Source organism: Zasmidium cellare (assembly GCF_010093935.1).
Source record: "Zasmidium cellare ATCC 36951 unplaced genomic scaffold M409scaffold_5, whole genome shotgun sequence".
NCBI lineage: Eukaryota > Fungi > Ascomycota > Dothideomycetes > Mycosphaerellales > Mycosphaerellaceae > Zasmidium > Zasmidium cellare.
In genome coordinates, this window is record NW_022986949.1 from 594,724 (window position 1) to 614,487 (window position 19,764).

Below are 19,764 nucleotides of genomic sequence, written 5' to 3' on the forward strand. Positions count from 1 at the left end.
TCACAACGGGGATCGCACAGCCTTCTCTGATCGAAATCAATGCGAGATAACAGTCTCTTCCGTTGACATAGAGAGGAAAAAGCAAAGACTTTAAGAAGCATAGATACCTACCCTTTCCGCCACCCCTCGAACGGATGAGGGTTCTACAATCGTGGTGGGCGGTGTTTGTCCGGTCGTCTTGGCTCTGTTCAACGTGTGTCGTGGCTTTGCTGCGATGGTGAGGGACAGAGAGATAAGGGCAGACGCCCGAGTATGGACCCCGTCTCCGTGAGATTATGGACTCGTCCGTGGACGATGCATCGATGGGCCCAACTCTCTGCTGCCGCCCAGAAAGTATGTGAAACACAGCAGCAACGAAACCCACACGAGCTCTTGTCCTCTTCATGCGGTTTCACTCAGGGCGGTTGCGTGCGTTATCAGATGCGTAACAGGTCCCACATTCCAGGTTCTTCATTTTGATGGCGATGGTCCTGGATCGGCCTATGGGTGTTGAGAAGAGGGCGGCGTGGTGATGGGCGTCGGGGGAGGGAGTGGAGTCGCTGATGATGAGGGCCAAGAGATTCACAAGCTGATCGCCGTTTCGGATGTGGCGCCGCGGGCGGGCCGTGGAGATCGCCCGTTGCACCACACTCGAACTCCAATCTTTTTGCTTCTCTCAACAACAACGGCCACGATATGGCAGTTGTGCGTCTGTGGCTCCGCGATGCTTGGCATGCATTCCAGGACCGATAGGACTGTCAGTTGTACCACCGTTCTGCCATCTTCGCAGCCATCCTGCCCTTCCACAATGCTTCTCGATGACGCTTATCTCGCCATGCCCAGCAAAACGCCTTGGCCCCGTCATACGTCGAACAAACAAATCCCAAAGGAAGCGCGATAAGCCACAACGCGAGAGCGCAGTGCGAAATCTCGCGGCCGTCGGACTGCGAGCAAGAATCCACGTCAGCAAAAGCATCATCGACAGGAACGCGCAAGCGCCAAGAACCGCAATGCCCGTTCAATATCAATGCTTTGTTGTTATATGGATCTGTGTTCGGGACAAGACATGAAGTCGCACTTTGACGGTCGCCGGTGGAGCGCGATTCCCCACGCCGTCGACAGGTCTTGCTGGGGTAGTCTTCGTGCTTGCCCCTTTCGACTGGCTTTGGCCATCTGCTAGCGTTTGGACACAGCCTCGAACGATACCTCGCCAAGACGTTATAGGCTTCTCGGGAGATTTACGAGCGGAAGCACACGGATATGACTTGAACCTCTTTGCCCAGCGGGTGAGACTGAGGATCCAATGCACGAGTATCGCATGCACGACCCAGCCAAGCCGCCGCAATGTCCCCGTATCTACCATATTGCTCTGGTGGACTTTCATCAGGCAGCTGCGTTTGATGGACAAGGATGGGTTTTGACACCCGACGTGCTCCACTACCACAACCGCAATACCTGCATCTCTGTTCGAGATGGTTACTCCGCTGGTGTCCGCGGTGGAGAGCTGTCTATCCCAGCATCACTTGCTTGCATAGAGGGTCCGGCACTGCAAGCAATACGAGTTTTTGATGCACGTTCGTGCTTTGGGACAATGATGTGTTTTGGGATAGAACACATGCATACTGTAGGGAGCCTCAACAAGTGTCGTCTGGATCTCCCCCGTCGAACTTGAGGGCTTATGATCGATTGTGGCATCTGACAGTCAAGCGGCGGACTGGCAGTGAGTGCGGCAATTGCGATGGTCGAGCTCGAGGGGCCTCACGAGTATCGTTATGCGAACATCGCTGAGGGCATGCGAGGTTGCTGGAAGGAGTGCTGGGCTTCTCGAGTAAGACTGGACCAGCTCAGCGAGCAAGTGGCTGCCAGTAGGTAAGGCTCTCACTGTCTCTTCTGTCCTCTCTCTCAAGTCATAACTGCCAGACACCTTGGAGCAAATCGACACACCGACGTACACGGCTCAATCTGGATACCCAAGCCCAGCGAATGCGATGATCCCTTGATGGACGACGCTCTGTCGCAAGGCATCGCTCAACCGTTCGTCCTCCTCTCTCACCACGACCCCAAGATCTTTCAAACACGCTCATCATTGCAACACCGACTGTCTTAGCCCATTCATCGAGAACAGTGAGCCTGTTTCAGCATTGCTGACGCTCGCTCATCGAAAACTCGCACCCTTCAACAAAACAAGCCAAGCCTCGACCAAAACATCACTACACATAGAACTCATCTACCCCCGTGCGAGACCATCGACGATATTCAACACAACTAAGGTCCGCTGGCCGCGCGGCACCCACTCCGTGCATGAGAGCAAGATTGGAATGGTGCTTTCATTATTCAATGTCTCCTTATCAAGTAATCATGCCAATGCACATGCCTCTCAAGAACAACGACTTCAAGCCATGTGATTGCCAAGTATCACACCTCCACACCTAAGAACCACACAAACGACATGCACAGCAATGCATGTTTATGCTCATGGCTCCTTCCGGCCGGAAGAGGTCTCATCCAAGGCTCCCTCCATCAACGCTCGAGCAGCACCATCCAGTCAAGAATCATTGGTCACCTGCGAGAGACGGCACGCAATTGATCTCAATACAATCAAACTTCTTACTATACGCTATTTCCACTCTCTAGCAATCTGCGCCTTCGAATTTAAACGTACAAGTAGTACTAGTGGTATTCACAGTTTCCATTCCTCCTTATCGCGCCATGCAATCGATGCGTGTCAAATGAAAATTTCAAACTTTGCGTTTCCCGCTGCTGCCATTGCCGAAAAGGTATCAAAACATCTCTGGGTATCGCCGCGCCGGGGGGAATTAAGTCTCAGTCAGAGGCGCAGCGTGCTGTTTCGTGCTGGTCGTTTTGTTTATCTGTTGCTGTGAACAAAGTGGATGAGTTGGACTGGAGCCCATTATTAACGCAGGCCGATGACACTCTGATATTGACAGTCAGTACATGCCTCGAGAATCATCAATTGGTTAAGAAACTCACCATCTCCAGCGTCCAGACTCGTCGTATCCAAACCTTCAGCTTGCCTTCCACGCCTTCAACATTATCGAGCTCAACGCCTTCCCACCAGCATCTTCGTGCGGGCTTCCTCCAGAACAAAAGCAGTTTCTGAGCCATGCCAACAGCATTTGCCGAGCCGGCAGTATCGCCTTTGATATCAGTACGGAGTCGAGCCAAAGCAATCGAACAAATGACTGCCTTCTGCGGTTCTGCTGCGCGATGGCCCCAGGTATCTTCGTGATTGAAGCCGCTAAAACCATGTCAGCATATAGCGCAAGAGTAACTGGTTACCGGTCATACCCTGCAGTCAACATCTCAATCAAGTGCTGCTCTGTGGTTCCGGGTTCTTCACTCTTCCGCAGTCCGGAGAAGATACCGTCTTGCTTCAGCAACGCACGGCTCGCAGCTCGCTTGATGTTGATCATCTCCATCTGCTCAATGTCTTTTCTGGGTGGAATAGCGTAAAAGTCGAGGTCTTCGCGCAGGACAATGATTCCAGCTCGGTCTTGGAGCATATCGCGTGCATTGCCAGGCATGGGCTCGATTGGCATCGTATTCGGCGCCATTGGATCACCCTGACCCGACGCTTCTTCAGACGATTGCGGGATTGTTTGTGCAACATGTCGGAAGAATTCCAACATGTATTGCAGGGACATAGGGTCGTACTGTGAATGATAGATCTCGTCAGATAAATATACATCAGGATTGGAGATGAGATGTTGAAGCTCTTGGGCATTGACAGGGGGTTTTGCCTGCGTGAGAGCACGAGGCTTTTGGTTTTGGGTGGTTCTTACGTCGACTGGATATACGTCGCCATCGTGGTAGCTGTTCATGTGGCCGTCTGGGAGAAGTCCATTGGGAAAGAGGGACAGCAGGACGAATTCGGGGAGTGTGAGCAGTTCATCGCGGGAGAGCGTGAATCGTGTGCCTCTGACAATCTTATTAGACCTGACATGCGCAGATGGTGGCATCTCAAACAAACCGCAATTCCAGGGTGATGTTCTCATCCGAGCCTGCTTTTCACTTAGTCTCTCATATATTCAACAGCACCATGCGTACATACCGCCTCCAAGCGCAGTGTTGATAGGAGCCGGCCCTCCCTGCTGGACCTGGGTGATGATGCTCGCCGCACCTCCTGCCGCTGCCATGACGTATGTAAATCCTTCGATAGGACTCGAGCCTTCGCTGTATGGCGGTGGCGGTTCTCCGTCGTCGAGGTCTTTGCTTGACTGACCGTCCTTGGTATCTCGCGGAAGCGCAGCCTTGGTCTCAGCAACGACACTTGGCGCAGCAGCTGACGCTTCAACCTCTTCAAACGGGGGCGCGGGACCAGAGGGTGCAAACGCAGGTAGTGAGTCGCTGGCGCAGGCGGTGGTGACAAGGACCTTGTATGGGTCTACCGACGAGGGCGCGGGGAAGTAGTGGGAGGGAAAGCTGTGGGAGTGGAAGGAGGGCGGCGACTCGGCCGTGGCTGAGGACGGCTCGTCCTGGCGCTCGTCGGGGTCGCACTGTGCGTGTGTATCGAGCCGGAAGTGCGATTCGACGTCGGTCTTCTGGGCGGCGTGCCCGCGGAGGGAGGGGGTGGAGTGGATGGAAGCGTCGTCGGTCGAGGAATCCACCTTGGACGCGTGGGCGGTGTGGCAGGGGGAGGGCGGACTAGCGCACCATCGAGCGCAAGGTGGGGGTAGCACTGCAATGTGCTTGCCGGCAGCGGTGTCGTCGACGAATGGAGCGGGCGCGGGCGAGACTGGCAGTAAAGAGACGAGTGAACGAAGCAGCAGCGATGTCGATTGGGTTGCGGTTGGACGTTGACATCCCGGCGAGATGAGATGCCAAGCCAAGCGTCCGGAGTGAGCTCCGCTTCGGCGGCTGGCATTGGCCCAAAAGGGGGATATCAGCGAACGACATCTCTTCCTTTCTATCGTTCTTCATTATTTATACTAATTTCACCATTACCCAGACCCCTTCGACAAGGACGAAAACGAGAACGTAAGGCAGGCAAACAATGTGAAAGACGAGGGAGTAGATTGGACCGCATCATTGTACATGCTATGCCAAAGCACATTAAATAGCAACGCCATATCCATATCGTCACAGTAGGATATCGTCCAGTCCAGTCCAGTCCACTATGCGCGACCTCATCTGTGTACAAAATGCTGGAAAGCGGTCTGATCAGCGAGAACCTGTTATGTGATGCCGGTCTTGGGATGTCGCACACACCCCCTGACAGCGTGGTCTCACACTCTACAGTGGAGATCGAGCGGTCCAAGACGACTCTGGAATATTGACAACTGGTCCAACCATGTGCCTTCAAAGCTAAGCATTGTCACGCTGCGTCCGGGTTGCCATAACAAAGAACGTCGCTTGGCAACCAGCGCCCATTCACCAGGGCCCTTAACCTCGACCTCATTCTTCTGCCGGCGCCTTTGTCTCGACTGCAGTCGCACTCAAGCTCCAACCAGCACTTTCGAATCAGCGCACTCAGATACCGACACACCACTGCCTCGAGGCCTACTACATCTCCTGGAGGAACCCCTCTGGCGCCCCAGTGCGTGTCCGCCGCCACAATGAAAGACCCTCTTCGCGACAATGCCACCAAATTGGCACTCGCAAATATCGACGCCAATCTTGGGCAGAGTCTGACCGCCCAGCGGATACTACTCGAGGAGCTCATTGGAGAGCACAATCCGCCATTGTCTTACACCCATCTTCGGACCCGACAAAGTGTTCCATACACTGCCGACAAACTTCGGGAGCACTTGATGGGCCTCGTCAAGGGCAGCAGTGGTGCACGCGAAGATTTGAAGGGACCCGACATCTTCAAGTTTGGAAGCGACGTCCTCAAGGCCGAGTATCTTCAAAGCATCGGCTACACGAAAGCATCGATTTTTGGTCCAGCAGCGGGGCAGGCGATTGGAACCCCTGCCGAAGGTGACCTCCAGCACAATGCAGCCAATACTGGCCAAGACGCAACAACAGTGCCGCAGCCAGCAGGAGTCAAGCGATCAATCGACGAAACAGATGAGTCGCCAGAAGTTCCCGATCCGAAGCGCAACAGAAGCGACAACACAGCTCCAGGGAGCCAACAAGATGAGATCAGTCCAGATGCCTCGAAAATTACAAATCTGCAGTTCAAGTCGTTGCAGGAGTCGAATAGCGCTATCGTGTCGTCTATTAGTGACGAGAACTCGAATAGCAACAAGGAGGTTTCACATGAGCAAAACATCACCGCACTAGCCTCACCGACGCATTCAGCAGCTCCCGATGACACAGACCCCTCGACATTGCGAGTGAAGAATCCAGAGCCAGATCAGAACGAAGAATTGCAAGCCCGGTACAATAACCTCAGGTCGCAATTCGATGCTCTGAAGTCTCAGAACCAGAGTCTGCACGCCGAGAATGGGGTATGGGAGTCCAGGTATAAAGACTTACTCAACACGGGCATCGAATCGACCAAGACGCTGGGTAGCGGTACTCGAGTGACAGAGGCAGCTGTAGTTCAGACAGCAGACGAGGTCATAGCGTGGACCGAGAAAGAACCAGACGAGCTGAAGCGCATGGATGAAATCGGCTTGCCGCGCCTGGTAGAAGACTACGAGGACGACCTCGCCAAGCCAGTCGACGCAAATGCTGCTTGGCCGCGCCCAATCGACGAGCTCCAGAACGTAGATCGAATGTTGGGAAGTGATTCCAATGCGTTCAGGGCGCCACATGCGGCGCGTGGCAGGCTTGATCAATCAGGTGTTGGATAACACACGTACCACGGCGAGGCGTTCTCAAAGTCGAAGGCAGTGATCGTCCCGGACCCTTCGCCGCTGCTCGAACGAATCTACGAGACTCTTTCCGGCTCAGAACCGGACAAGTCGTGGCAGGTTGAAGCCAAAGCTTCTCTTCACCGTCCGTTACATGGCAGCGAATTCTTGAGGGGCGTTTTGGGAGCAGCCGTTCACGAAATGGTTTTCACCAAGCCGCTTCTTTGGGACACAGCGTCCGACTAGCTTGAAAAGCTTCGTCCAGTGGCTCCATATTGGAGTGCAGCCATGAGAAGAAAGGGTAAGTCGAGGTGCCTCGATTCCAGGACGCAGAGCTAACGTCTTGCAGGCTGCTTGAACCTCAAAATGGATGACATACTCTGGCATGGTCTTAACGCGCAGATCGACAGTGCGACCTTTCAAAACCGGGTGATCATGCCGAGTGCAAAGTCCCTTGCCGACAAGCTGGAGCTTGCATTGCATCCTCAAGTGAAGCTCCTTGGAATATCGGGGAGCAAGGAACTCTCTGACCAACAGTTCTGGAACCGCACGTCGGCGGAGTTGACGGAGATGTTCATGAAAGCTTTGGTTCTGAAAGGCTCCCTCGACGCATCGCCTTTCGAATTCAACTTCTGCTGGATTGCCGCTGGCGAGGAATATGTCTACGAGGAGGTGGAGAGACCGATTGGTAGTCCACCGGGCGAAAAGGGCATTGTCGGTGCGGCCACAACTCCGGTGCTGAAGTGCAGATGCCCAGGCGACTACGCCTATCCACGGCGAGTCTATTGCAGAGCGGAGGTTGCCTTCAGACCCGAGCAGCCTTCGTGATAAAGCAGGGCGTCTGCTTCGCTCGATCTGCTGCAAAGCAGAGAAGCGCGGACTCTCAGGAGCATTCTTACGACGATGAGCCACCAAAAGGTCGCTTGAATTGTTGTTTTGAAAGATTCTGGGCCGGGATGCGATGCAGTCTGGCGTTCGTGATCTGACAGGAATGATGAGAAGAAAGGGCTGGGCGCTTGCATCAGGAGCTCATCTCAGCCAGCTATCCAGTCGATTTATGGATGTACTCATTACTCTTGTATCCTGCTAAATAGGTTCGCAGAATCGTTTCCCACAAATTTCCGTTTCAGTCCTCTTCAGCGCGGACGGCCCGAGGGCTCCAGAACAGCAATACAGCATGTATTTTCGAGCAGTATAATCGGTAATGTCTCTGTTTGGGGCTGTTCAGGATATGATGCAGCTGGTTTTAATGATATGGGAGTCAAGACAGAGGAAGTGAGGTGAGAGTTGAGCTGAACGCTCGGACCACGTCTGGTGTTTCCTTCGCTCTCATTTCCGCGTTCCGTCCCAATGACAACAACTGGCAAGACAATCATCTACAACGTCGCAGGGACATCAACGCTGCCACCAAGCCATCTCTCCAACAGAGTGCGACTGGCACTGACGAGGATTCACTCGTAGGACTGGCAGCATGCTCCATCCGCCCTTCTCCGCCAGAACGATCCCTCGCCGCGAGATGCCATTCTTCTTAGCACGCTCTTGGCATTGCGATCGCACACCGAGGCTGGCAAGCTCGTGAAGAGCACGACATTGGTTTCAGCCTGGCGCGCATGACAAAGCTTCATGTTCCGAGTATACGACTTGGCTTGGACAAGGACAGGACGGTCACAGCTAACACCCCGCACAACACAAGCTGTTCCTGACTACTGAAGACTTACATCCAGTACTGTGTCTGGCACGCAAGATCTCCGGTGGGTGGCCGTACCTTTGGTCGACTAAGCAGGCCAAGGCAGTACTCCCGAGGCTTTCCAGCTGCGCGAGAGGATACCACTCTTCTTCTTTCAACGAGCACGCCACTGGAGTTGCTGGTCACGGATTCCGATCTGACTGCCGTCACGTGTCGACTGGGCGACTTTCTGTATGGAATAAAGAGCAAAATGCAGCATATATTGTGGCTGGGTTGCCTCGGTGCCTCCCGACATCTTGTGAGAGCTTCTCCACACGCCAGAACGTTCAAGCGTTCCTGAGATGGCTTCAACTCAAAACACGGCTGCACACAATAGTGTATAAGCTTAACTTTAAAAAGTCACTCTCCTCGGTAGGGGGTTCGTTGGTCTGCACCTCTTTCGTATCGACATGTCATGGAACAAAGAAGCACAGGATGACAAGGAATGGCTTCCACGACCAGAGTGAGGCTAGAGGCTGGAGACTTTGCTGGAAAACGATCTCATGAAAGAGAACGCAAGCTGCCAAAAAAGTGAGACAGCATGCTGCTAAATGTGCACTAGCGTGTTCGCTCCTTCAACTACCATTCCGCAATTCGGCTTTCGAACAACATGTGCTATCCCCGCTCGTGTATAAGCACTTAGCACCAGTTTTGTCCTGCGTCGGCGGCGCGCTTCCTCAACTGCCTCATACGGAAGTTCATCGACGACGTGCTGCAATGCCATAGGCTCCTTGGACGAGCCGAGTTACGGACAGTCGATCAGCTCGAATGTGTGGATGGGAACGAATCACGAGAACGACTCCTGCACGAACGGAGGGAAGATCACACACGTGCGTGGATGCAGGTATCTCACCTCACTTGGACGATCACACAGCTTGGTGTGAACATGTTCATGCTCGAACGAATATCAGAGATTGTATTGCAACGTTTGAATAGAAGGACCACGGAACAATGTCCAACGGTGGGTGGCCTCGTGAAATCCCAATACATGGACGTTGCGGAGATGTCGTTGACAACACGAACTTACTCACTGACCGCAACCACCAAGGTTAAACCTACAGCTGTTCGTCAAAGTCCCCCATGGGGTTCGGCACAACTTTCGACATGCACTAGGAGATGCTCCCTAGCCTCCTCAAGCTTCTTTGCTGGCGAACAATTGCAACATCGAAGTGGCACCAGCCTCGGTCGACCCCGTGCGTCGCGCGAACGGACGACATCAACGACATATATAAACCAGCAGCTCGACCGCTATCGATGAAGACATCCATCAGCCCACAATCAAATCAAGCACTACCCCATCCAAGCCAACCCTCCATCAAAACAGTCAAGATGCTCGCCGGACTCGTCCTCTTCCCACTCCTCGCCCTGGCCTCGCCAGCGATTGTCAAGCGTGACGATGCCTCCATCAACCAGGCCATCGGCTACATCAACGGCAACATCACCAAGGTCAACAACACCCTCAACACCTTCACCAAGCCAAAGGACTCCATCACCGCCCTGATCATCAAGGCCGAGTCCGACGACCTGACCAAGTCCGTCAACAACGCCGCCGCCGTCGCCAACGCCTCCGCCCCCTTGAACGACGACCAGTCCTTCAACGTCGCCACTGCCAGTACGTCCCTAACCTCCTTCCATCCCAATCCAATCAGATACTAATCTCCTCGCCCTTCCAGTCCTGAACCTCCAGCCAAACATCTACTCCCTCCTCGACAACCTCAAGGCCCACAAGCCCCAATTCGACACCGCCATCTTCGGCTTCTCCGCCTCGCCCCTCGTCAAGAGCACCCTCCAGGAGGCCCAGACGGCCGCCGACTCCTTCGGCGATGCTGTGACCCCCAAGTTGACCGCCACCTACCAGAGCGCTGCGCCGGTCATTGTTCAGCAGATCGACGACAAGTTTAACGATGCCATTGCGTACTTCTCTTCTTAGATTATTGAGTTGCACGGATGGGGGAGCGACTGGATCGCAGGGATGTGATGAGATGATTGAAAAGCGCATGACGAAAATGATCGGTTGGGTTGAGGAGGATCTTGCTTGAGGCAATTATGGAAGAAGATTGGATGATCTTGATGAGTGTGACAAGGATGAGAAAGTAGATAGTGCGAATCTGAAAGCACTTCCTTCCTTCCTGCATATGAACGCTTCAGGGCTTTCTTTCTCTCCCGTCTCTCTTTCATCCCTATACTTGCCCTTCCTGTTCCCCCTCATCTCGACATTCGCCTACTCCTTGTTAAAATCAATCACCACCCTCCCAGCAATCTCCCCCCTCCTCAACGCCTGCACACTCTCATCGAACCGTGACAAACCCCTCACCTCCGAGATTCCCTTCAAAAGCCCTCGTCGCGCATACTCTAGTGCGGCCGCCGTATCCTGCCTGCAAGACAGAAGTCAGCCAAAACATCGCCACAATCCCCACGAGAAGAAGGAGGAGGAAATACACTTACATCGTCCCCACCAAAGTCCCAATAACACTAACATTCTTAAACACAAAAAAATTTGGATCCGTCCCCAACGTCACCGCGCCCGCAGGCGGCAACGCAATACACATAATCTTACTGCCCACCCGATCGCCAATAAACGAAAACGCATCCTTATACGCCTGATACGCCGTGACCAAAATCCCGTGGGCGCCAATGCCGTCGGCGATCTCTTTGACGCGCGCCGCGACGTCAGAGTGCTCTTTGAAGTCGACGAATTCTTCGGCGCCCATTTCTTTGCTGAGGGTGTGCTTGGCAGGGCCGCTGTCGATTACGATGGGCCGCATGCCCATTGCTTTGGCGAGTTGTACGCCTTGGATTCCGACGCCGCCGCCGCCGCCGGGGAAGACGACCCAGTTGCCGGGTTTGAGGCCGGAGTCGACGAGGGCGCGGTGCATGGTGCTGGCGGAGCACATGATCTAGTTCGAGCGGGAGGCTGTCAGCTCATATCTCCCACCTTCAACGGGCGAAGTTTGAGGGATATGCCTCACCGGCCCAGCAACCTCATCCGACACCCCCTCGGGAATGCGACTCGTATAAATCGCCGGCGACAGCACATACTGCCGATACGTGCCCTCAGCCACCAAGCCCGTATAAACGCCCTTCTGGCAGTAATTTTCCCTGCCGACCCAGCAGTGCTCGCAGTTGTGGCAGACGTCCCAGAGGGGTTTGATGCCCGCCCTGTCTCCGACGTTCCAGCCTTGCACGCCGGGCCCGACTTTGGCGACGACGCCGGCGCCTTCGTGGCCGGCGCATTTGGTGCCGAATTGGGACATTGGGGGCACGGCCCAGTCATTGAGCATGAAGTGGACCTTTTGGAGGGGGAAGAATCAGCGAGGAGCATGTGTGTGTGTGGGTGATGTCTTGGAATCCTTAAACGCACATCCGACATGCACAACCCAGTACAATTCAGCCTGAGCAGCAATTGTCCCTCCTGCGGTTCCGGAACTTCCACATCTTGCACTTCGACGTGAAAATCCGGGCCCTCGTTCACGACCACGCCCGCCTTGCCCGTCTTGGGGATCTCTTCCGTCGCCATCTTCAAAATTGTCGTCGCTGTCGAGTTTCGAAGATGAAAACAAAACAAAAAGTTCAAGAATCCCTCAGAGGATTGTTTCACAAGGAGAAAGGTACGATCTCAAAAAGTGGAATCCTTGCGAGAGGTACGGTGCGGGATCCTCACGAGACGAGATGCGGTTGAAAGGAATCCTGAGGAGCAACTCGCGAGAGGAACAGACAGAATACTCCTCCTTACCTTGGGAACGGTAACAAACTCCTTTTATATACTCCTCACACATCCTCCCAGGTCCCTCTCATCCGCTGTCCCAGCAGCTCCACGCGCGCATCGCGAAGCAATGATGATGCCTGTGAGGGGTAAAGCAAAGCAGATTCCCGTTCCCGTTCCCCACGGCAGATGCAGCAAGCATGGCTGGTCCTTGGCTCTCGCGATAAACCCGGTGGTCTTTGTGATTCCGATGGATCATTCGGCTGCTTTCGTGGGGCTGACTGACACGATTTGGTCATGTCATGTCATGTCGTGTCGAGCGTTTTCCGAGCCGGAGTTGATGCGTGGCAAGAGATAGGAACAGGATGGGATGGAGTCAAGTGAGATTTGCGCCTCGGGAGTAGGAGCTCTCTCCATTGGCATGGATGAGCTTCGATCTCGTTTGATAAAAGAAAGCTTGTGAAGGAAAGGGGTGTTACTTCCCTTCTTTATATTGTTTGCGTGGAGATCCATCAAGGTCCAACAACAATAACTCCCTCTCAGTTCTAGGTCCCTATTAATACAACGACGTTATTGTCTTCCTCTTGCTTGTGTTGACGTTTGCTTCATCGTCATCCAAGAAGGAGGGGTCGAGCACGTGGGGCCCCCAGCTCCCCGCATTTTGCCTTGCCTCGATGTGCTCTGCCGTGGATGAGGTATGTTCCCGGGCCCGAAGTTCTTGAAACAGCTGGATGGAGCTCTTCTTCTCACTCGCGGTTTGTTCGGACGGCAGGTAGGGCGACTGGTGCTCTTCTTATTCGAGTTTGGGGAGTCGTCGTGCGAGATTGTTATGCCGGTGGTTGCTTCACATCAAAGAAAGCCGTCGTTAGAACATGGATTGGAGAACTGGCGTAGTAAATGGGTTTAGACTTCGATCTTATGTGGTTACACAAGCTCGGTGACGTTCAAGTGGCTTGGTTCCTTTCGAAGGCCTAGGACCTATTAGTTGACAGTCATCGCAGCGATGAGATTGTTCTATAGAGCATGGCTTTCGCAGTGGGAATTTCAGCAGCATCGAGAGTTGTATTCCCTATTTTGTAGTCGATATCGATACTAAAAGCGAGTCCAGCGCATCTGCGAGCATCAGAAGCCTATAGTTCAATTGGCATAGATGGCAACACGTAATTCCCAACTCGATCTTCCGACAACTCCGGCTTGCCCCATCGGGAAGGAGCAGACCTTCCCGGCGTTTCGGCGATATACCCAATGCGTCAGCACATTCATGTTTCATACATATACGCACAACCGTATGTGCGACCATCTTTCACAGTAGACGATCGAGAAAAGAAGGACAGACAATAGCGAAATGCTACAACCCCACCATCCACCCGTCGAACAAATCTTCCACGACCTCCTCGCCTTCCTCTCAATCCCCTCGCGGGACTCCGCACCCAACATCCAGGGGCAAGACCCCCTAACCCCCAGCCCGCACCGCATCGGCGACGCCATGGCCGCAGCACTCGCGACGCTAGGTACGACACTGACGAATCTCTGGGATTTGCGCACCAAGCAGAAATCCCAAGAGACCTTCTCAATCTCAACGCAGAACTGCATCGCGCAACTCATGGCGGCGTTCTTCACGACGACGAACGGCGTGAGCTGTATGGATCTGATGGACGATGCGAAGTTATTAGGGAATAACGATTTCTTCCAGGCGCAGGGTGGGAGGTGGGTGTTCCTGCTGACGACGTATCCAGAGTTGCGGGATATGGCTTGCTGGGTGCTCGGGGGCGTGGCGAGCGAGAGGGAGGTGTTTGAGCGGGAGGTGGCGAAGTGGGATGCTTTTGAGCTGGAGAGGGAGATCAGTGAGAGGGGTGGGTGTTGTGTTGTTGTGAGGAGTGCGGAGGAGTGGAGGGGGTGTGAGGTCGGGAGGGGGTTGGTGGGGAAAGATGTGGTGGAGATTGAGAAGTTGGGAGAGGCGGAGGGGGAGGTTTTGAGGGGGGTAAGGGATGTTGGGGAGGGGACGCCGTTGGAGGGCGTGAGGGTTTTGGATAATACGCATGTTATTGCGGGGCCGATGGCGGCGAGGATGGCGGCGGAGTTTGGGGCGGATGTGCTGAGTATGGCGGCGCCGAAGCATAGGGATCCTTTTGGGATGATTGTTGAGACGGGGATTGGGAAGCGGTCGGCGTGGTGTGATCTGGAGAAGGAAGAGGATCAGGCCAAGTTCTGGCAGACTGTCGAGGGGGCGGACGTGTACATGTCGAGTTACTTGTCGCTGGAGAAGAAGGGTTTCGGTGCGAAGGAGATCGCAAAGCGCCGTCCTGGAATCGTCATCGTGGAGTTCCATGCTTGGGGATCGAAGGGGCCTTGGAAAGATTGGGGAGGTTTTGACCAGCTCGCTTGTTCAGCAACAGGCTTCTCGCAAGGAGAGGGCGGCACTGGCAAGCCATCTCTACCACCAACACATCTTCTGAATGATTACCTGGCTGCTACGCTCGGCGCTGCTGCGATGGTGGAGTGTCTTCGGAGGAGGGAGATAGCAGGAGGAACTTGGCGGGTGGAAGTGAATCTCAGCCGGATATGCATGTGGGTCCAGTCGCTGGGGATGTTCGAGAGGGATGTTGTCGCGCATTTGGCAAAGCCTGATATCCCGAAGCTGAAGGAGGTAGTCGGCATGAAGACCGTGAGTGGGAGGTTAGGGGAGACCAGGTATCTGCCGACCCAGATTCAGTTCCATGGTGCTATGAAGCCGGGATTTGAAGCTGGTGCAGAGCCCTGGGGAGTTTCGAAGATGGCATGGCTGTAAATCAGGCTTCTGAAGACAAATCGCCCTTAAGCGTTCTCTTTTTAAGGAAGCTAGGTAGGAGATTGGGAAGTAAGAGGTCGAAGGCAAAAATGATTCAACGTGGTTGAAGAGGATGGCAGTTGAGATGACGTCCCTCAAAGACATGGAAAATACGTTTTTGCTGCCGTGCTAGAAAAGAGTTTCCGTACTGATGCGGGACTGAGTAATCGATTGAGACACCTCGATCTCATATGCCGTTGGATCGTTGAGCTTTGAACAGTACGTATACGCCGGCTTGTCAGCAGAGACATCATCGAGGTATCGAAGTCTGAGTTACTCTTTACGCTGGTGTACTTCACTCTCGTTCGTGAAAGATGGAAGGACTGCCAATGCTCTCAAATATTCAGCCTGCAACCTTTGTTCCACCTCACCTTCTCCAACCCTTCGTACATCCAACATCTTTTCGGCGATTTGATGTCGACGGATAGATGTCGGCATTGCGGCAGGATACATCATTCTGCATAGCTGGCCTGGCGCTGTCGTCAATAACCCTGTAGCTCACATGCCATGAGATAGGTAGGGAGGTAGGGGAGAGATCTTGGAAGTAGGTATACTTGGCAGATCAGACATGTCAAAGTCACTCCGGCTTACGCAGCCAGACAGGCCAGAGACATGAGATGCGATATTGTTGCGAGTCAGTCGGCCAAGAGCACATTTCTTCCTCAACACGTGCGGTCGAGGAGTGTCGATCTCGTATATGCAGATCAGCGACGCTATTGGACGGGTTGGAATAACGCTGGGCGGCTCCTGCCGACGTTCCGCCGCGACGGCCAAATCCACAGCAGGCTGAGACGAGCGAGTCTGGAGTGAAGTTCTGGAGAGAGTCTTGTCTTGTCTCAGCATCTGCATGCCTGACAGACTCCGGCAGTGACCCTCCAGCCTCCTGCATCAAGCATTATTCACGACGTGGCACAAGGTCCGTTTCCGCACAAGAGTCGCGACACGACAGGAGACGACACGCCTCGGCCAGTGGGTGGTGAGTCCCCAGCGGTGGCCTGAGCGACCGAAATTGTTTCGCCGTGCTATCGATTGTGGACGGCGACCAATTCTCACGGCGCGCTTTAGAGTTCTCGCAGCGAGTCGAGTGATTCGCAGAGCTTTTCGTGCGCACCCTGCTCGGCCAGCAATCACAGCGTGCGCCCGCCCTCCACGCTGGCCTTGGGCTGGTGGGGCGCGCAGTCTTCGAGTTGTCTGCTGACAGCTGGAGAGGTGAGCTGGGTGAGATGCGAGGCAGCAGACGAGATCCAAGGCAGGATGTTGGCATAGACTTGCGGTAAGCCGCCAGGGTCTTCGGGAGCTGTCGCTCGCTTGCATGCATCTTGCGGCGGCGCGTTGAACCGCGTTACCTCGACTTCATGTGCCAGAGAGCTACGCTGCCTACAATTTACAAGCGGTGACTCTGTGCGAGACGACTTTTCGCTGGGGCCAGATCTTTCAATATGTGGATGGCTGGGGTCATATTAAACCGTCGCGCCCACTGCAAATTGGCAGCGGCTACGACACGTGACACGGCGGTTGATGCGGTTGGGAGGGCGCTGGGAGGTTTCACGAGAATTGCGGTTGGCTGCAGCGGTAACCTTATCCCGACAGGGGTACTATCAGACGAGAGGCCAAGGCTGCGCAGCGTGTCATGCGACAGTGTTCCAGTTGCGCTATCGCCGCCAGATATGAGGAGAGCGCGTCTCACGCCCATGCACGCCGACGAGATGCATGCGAGACTTGTGCGTGATGAGCAGCTCGTGCAGATGGGGTGAAAGTGAAAAAGCGAGAGACGCTCGTTGCTGAGGTCGTTCGCTGTGCCCGCAGCGTTTCATCGTCCCCTTCCGTCAGCCGAGATTACAGAGGCAGCCCATGCGCATCCGTGCACCGCGCCTTCCTCCAATCCCTGAAAAGAGTGTGCGGCTTCAAAAGCTCCTGCCTCTGGTCTGCACCTTCCCACCACTCCCACCGCACCGCACAAAACTGCTCCCTGCCCGCGCACGCTCATCGCAGCTGCCTCTTCCACCACTCCTTCACCGCAACCAGGAGGACGGGCTACTTTTCATTTCACGTGGCACGAGGCATCCGACTTTTTTCCCTTCACGACTACACCGTAATACGCCATGTCCGACGTGCACAACACCACCGCCGCTCCGGTGGTCGCTGAGACGGTTGTCGAGCCAGCAGCTCCTGTGGCAGTCACTGACGCCTCTGCTCCCGTCGAAGAGCCCAAGGTTGATGCTGAGGCTCCCAAGACTGAGGCCACTGAGCCCGCCGTTGAGGAGGCCAAGACTGAGGCCGCACCCGCAGAGGAGGCCAAGCCAGAGACTGCCGAGAAGCCCATTGAGCCCATCACTGAGGGTCAGCTCGCATACAAGGGCCCAGGTCTCGTGAAGTGAGTGAATACACAATAAGAAAATAAATTGCCAAGCTGACACTTCCCCAGGTCGCTCATCCCCTCCAAGAAGGAGTTCTGGCTCAGCGACGAGGCCGTTGCACCCCAGAACCTCGACCTGTTCCTCCGTGGCGAGAAGCCAGAGATCTCGCACGCCATTGTTGCGTGGGCCAGCCAGACCGGCAAGGGCCTGCTCTTCTTCAACAAGAAGAACGAGACTGACCGAACTCACCCCCACGATGTTCTTGCTCTTTACGATGCAACCGACCTGAAGAAGAGCTCCCCACACGAGTTCTCCTTCAAGCTCCACGGCCAGAACCACGTCTTCAAGGCTACCAGCGATGCTGAGCGTGACGGCTGGTACCTGTCCATTGAGAAGTCCATCGAGCTTGGCAAGGCCTCCAAGGAGGAGGTCCGCGAGAGCGAGGGCTACAAGGCCGAGATCGAAAAGCTGAGTAAGTGAACATGAAGTGAATATGTCGAAATTTATACTTACCTTTCCTCCAGACAAGCCAAACACCGTCCTTGGCGCCGCCTCTAAGCGCAGCCAGTCCCAGCCAAAGAAGAGCGTTGACGCTGACAAGGCCGTTGCGGAGCGCACTGGCTCGACTGAGGAAGACAAGGAGGATAAGAAGAGCCGCTCCACCTCCCGCGGTATCCTCGGCCGCCTCCAGGGCAAGAAGGAGGAGGCTGAGCAGAAGGTTGCCGAGAAGAGGGAAGAGAAGGAGGCCGACAAGGAGGAGAAGAAGGCTGACGAGGAGGCCACTCCCATCGCCGCATCCACCGAAGCTGCTCCAGCCTCTGCTGCTGTCGCCACTGCTGAGATCCCTGCCGCCGCTGAGGCCGCCGAGGCATTGCCAGCGGAGGAGAAGAAGGATGTCGAGGAGAAGCCCAAGCCAAGCAAGCGCAGCAGCATCTTCGGCAAAGCCTGGGGCAGCATGAAGAGCCCAGCCAAGGAGAAGGAGCAGAAGGATGTCGAGCTCAAGCCAGAGGCGGCCAAGGATGGCGCCGTCTCTGAGAACCCACCAGTCCTCCCAGAGACCGCCACCACCGAGCCAGTGACTGAGCCAGCTGTCCCAGCTGTCGAGGAGCCAGTTGCCGATGCAAAGGCTGAGGAGAAGAAGGACGTCCCAGCGGACGCCGTCTCACCTGGCAAGGAGAAGTCCAACTTCCTCTCTGGCCTCGGCTTCATGAAGCGCAACCGCAGCGTCAGCCCATCCGCCAACCTCAAGGAGCCAGCCAAGAAGGAGGAGGCCGCTGAGGTCAAGCCTACTGAGGAGACTCCTGTCGTCGAGAGCGAGGCCAAGAAGGAGGAGCCAGTCGTCGCTGAGCCAGCTGTCGAGGCCGCCACCACCGAGACTTCAGCTGAGAAGGCTGAGGCGCCAAAGACTGAGACCAGCACTCCCAACAAGCGCCAGTCGGTGCTCGGCAGCCTCGGTCGTCGCGCCAGCAAGGCTCTCAATCGCATGAACGCCCCCAAGAAGGAGAACGCCGCTCCAGCCACCACTGAGGCCAAGAAGGAGGAGGTCGCCGAGACCAAGCCAGTCGAGGAGACCCCCGTCGTCAACGGCGAGAGCAAGAAGGAGCCAGTCGAGGAGCAGCAGAAGAGCATCGGTGATGTTGTTCCCGACGCCGTCAACGTCGGCCAGCCTCAGCACACCACCCCAGCGGTCACCGCCAGCGCATAAATGATACCCCATTTCGAGTCATGCTGACGGTCGAGCTGAGCAGACTCCAACCAGGCTGGCGCGCGCTACCTCTCAGCGTCTCGCAGGAGCGCGGTCTACGCGGTAGATCTTGCGACGCGGAGGGCAGCAAGTAGCTCATTCTTGGTCGGATATGCCACCGACTACGACTCTCCCCTCTCTCGCTGCGACGCCCGCCTAATACCCAACTGGAACCACTCGCTCACTTCGGACTGCGTCAGCCTGGCTTTATGTGTTTGTTTTGCTGCTACTGTTTTTGCATTGGGAAAACGGGATGGTGCGTGCTTTAGATTGATACCACACTGCTGCATTGTTTTAGCCTGCCTTTTGCTGCTGGTTGCATTTGATGGATTACTGTCCCGGCAGACATGTCCGAGGCAGAAGAGGGGGAATGGTCTTCTCCCTTCTTCCTTCGGATGTGTGTATTTGGAACAGTCGCGAATACCCCCTGCCCTTCAAGTGCTTCTTTTTTCAAAGATACCCTACTATGAAGTGTGGACAAGATTCTCATTACAAACAGTGTGTTTTTTTGCTTTTTGGCTTTGGGTCGCGGTAGAAATAGGTAGCTAATCAGTGATTTTTTTGTTTGGGTAATAATGGCATGGAACAAAAGCGGTTTTCTCTCTTTACTCATTCATGTATGCACTCCCCGCACGCATAACTCTCACGTCTCTCCTGTGGCTGCATC

At 54.9% G+C, this 19,764-nt stretch overlaps 7 protein-coding genes across 7 annotated transcripts; 5 read left to right on the top strand and 2 right to left on the bottom strand.

Annotated features, from left to right (window-relative positions):
• Nucleotides 1–2,893: 2,893 nt before the first annotated feature.
• Nucleotides 2,894–4,803, bottom strand: M409DRAFT_50842 (uncharacterized protein; the record flags this gene model as incomplete). The annotated part of the gene is made up of 6 exons (XM_033811647.1): nt 2,894–2,914; nt 2,971–3,238; nt 3,289–3,936; nt 3,971–4,001; nt 4,052–4,607; nt 4,654–4,803. 6 exons carry the CDS (start codon nt 4,801–4,803, stop codon nt 2,894–2,896), a joined length of 1,674 nt encoding a protein of 557 aa, XP_033672284.1.
• Nucleotides 4,804–5,555: 752 nt separating this feature from the next.
• M409DRAFT_18511 (uncharacterized protein) lies at nt 5,556–6,740 on the top strand (the record flags this gene model as incomplete). The annotated part of the gene is made up of 1 exon (XM_033804531.1): nt 5,556–6,740. The coding sequence occupies one exon, from the start codon at nt 5,556–5,558 to the stop codon at nt 6,738–6,740; it is 1,185 nt and encodes a 394-aa protein (XP_033672285.1).
• Nucleotides 6,741–7,028: 288 nt separating this feature from the next.
• On the top strand, nt 7,029–7,568 carry M409DRAFT_18512 (uncharacterized protein; the record flags this gene model as incomplete). The annotated part of the gene is made up of 2 exons (XM_033804532.1): nt 7,029–7,041; nt 7,090–7,568. 2 exons carry the CDS (start codon nt 7,029–7,031, stop codon nt 7,566–7,568), a joined length of 492 nt encoding a protein of 163 aa, XP_033672286.1.
• Nucleotides 7,569–9,795: 2,227 nt separating this feature from the next.
• On the top strand, nt 9,796–10,396 carry M409DRAFT_18513 (uncharacterized protein; the record flags this gene model as incomplete). Its single annotated transcript, XM_033804533.1, has 2 exons — nt 9,796–10,078; nt 10,140–10,396. The coding sequence occupies 2 exons, from the start codon at nt 9,796–9,798 to the stop codon at nt 10,394–10,396; spliced, it is 540 nt and encodes a 179-aa protein (XP_033672287.1).
• A 291-nt stretch (nt 10,397–10,687) lies between these two features.
• M409DRAFT_18514 (uncharacterized protein) lies at nt 10,688–11,983 on the bottom strand (the record flags this gene model as incomplete). Its single annotated transcript, XM_033804534.1, has 4 exons — nt 10,688–10,841; nt 10,912–11,363; nt 11,436–11,756; nt 11,828–11,983. The coding sequence occupies 4 exons, from the start codon at nt 11,981–11,983 to the stop codon at nt 10,688–10,690; spliced, it is 1,083 nt and encodes a 360-aa protein (XP_033672288.1).
• A 1,531-nt stretch (nt 11,984–13,514) lies between these two features.
• On the top strand, nt 13,515–14,957 carry M409DRAFT_63695 (uncharacterized protein; the record flags this gene model as incomplete). Its single annotated transcript, XM_033815715.1, has 1 exon — nt 13,515–14,957. The coding sequence occupies one exon, from the start codon at nt 13,515–13,517 to the stop codon at nt 14,955–14,957; it is 1,443 nt and encodes a 480-aa protein (XP_033672289.1).
• Nucleotides 14,958–17,098: 2,141 nt separating this feature from the next.
• On the top strand, nt 17,099–19,058 carry M409DRAFT_50847 (uncharacterized protein; the record flags this gene model as incomplete). Its single annotated transcript, XM_033811648.1, has 3 exons — nt 17,099–17,370; nt 17,422–17,825; nt 17,878–19,058. The coding sequence occupies 3 exons, from the start codon at nt 17,099–17,101 to the stop codon at nt 19,056–19,058; spliced, it is 1,857 nt and encodes a 618-aa protein (XP_033672290.1).
• Between the last annotated feature and the right edge of the window lie 706 nt (nt 19,059–19,764).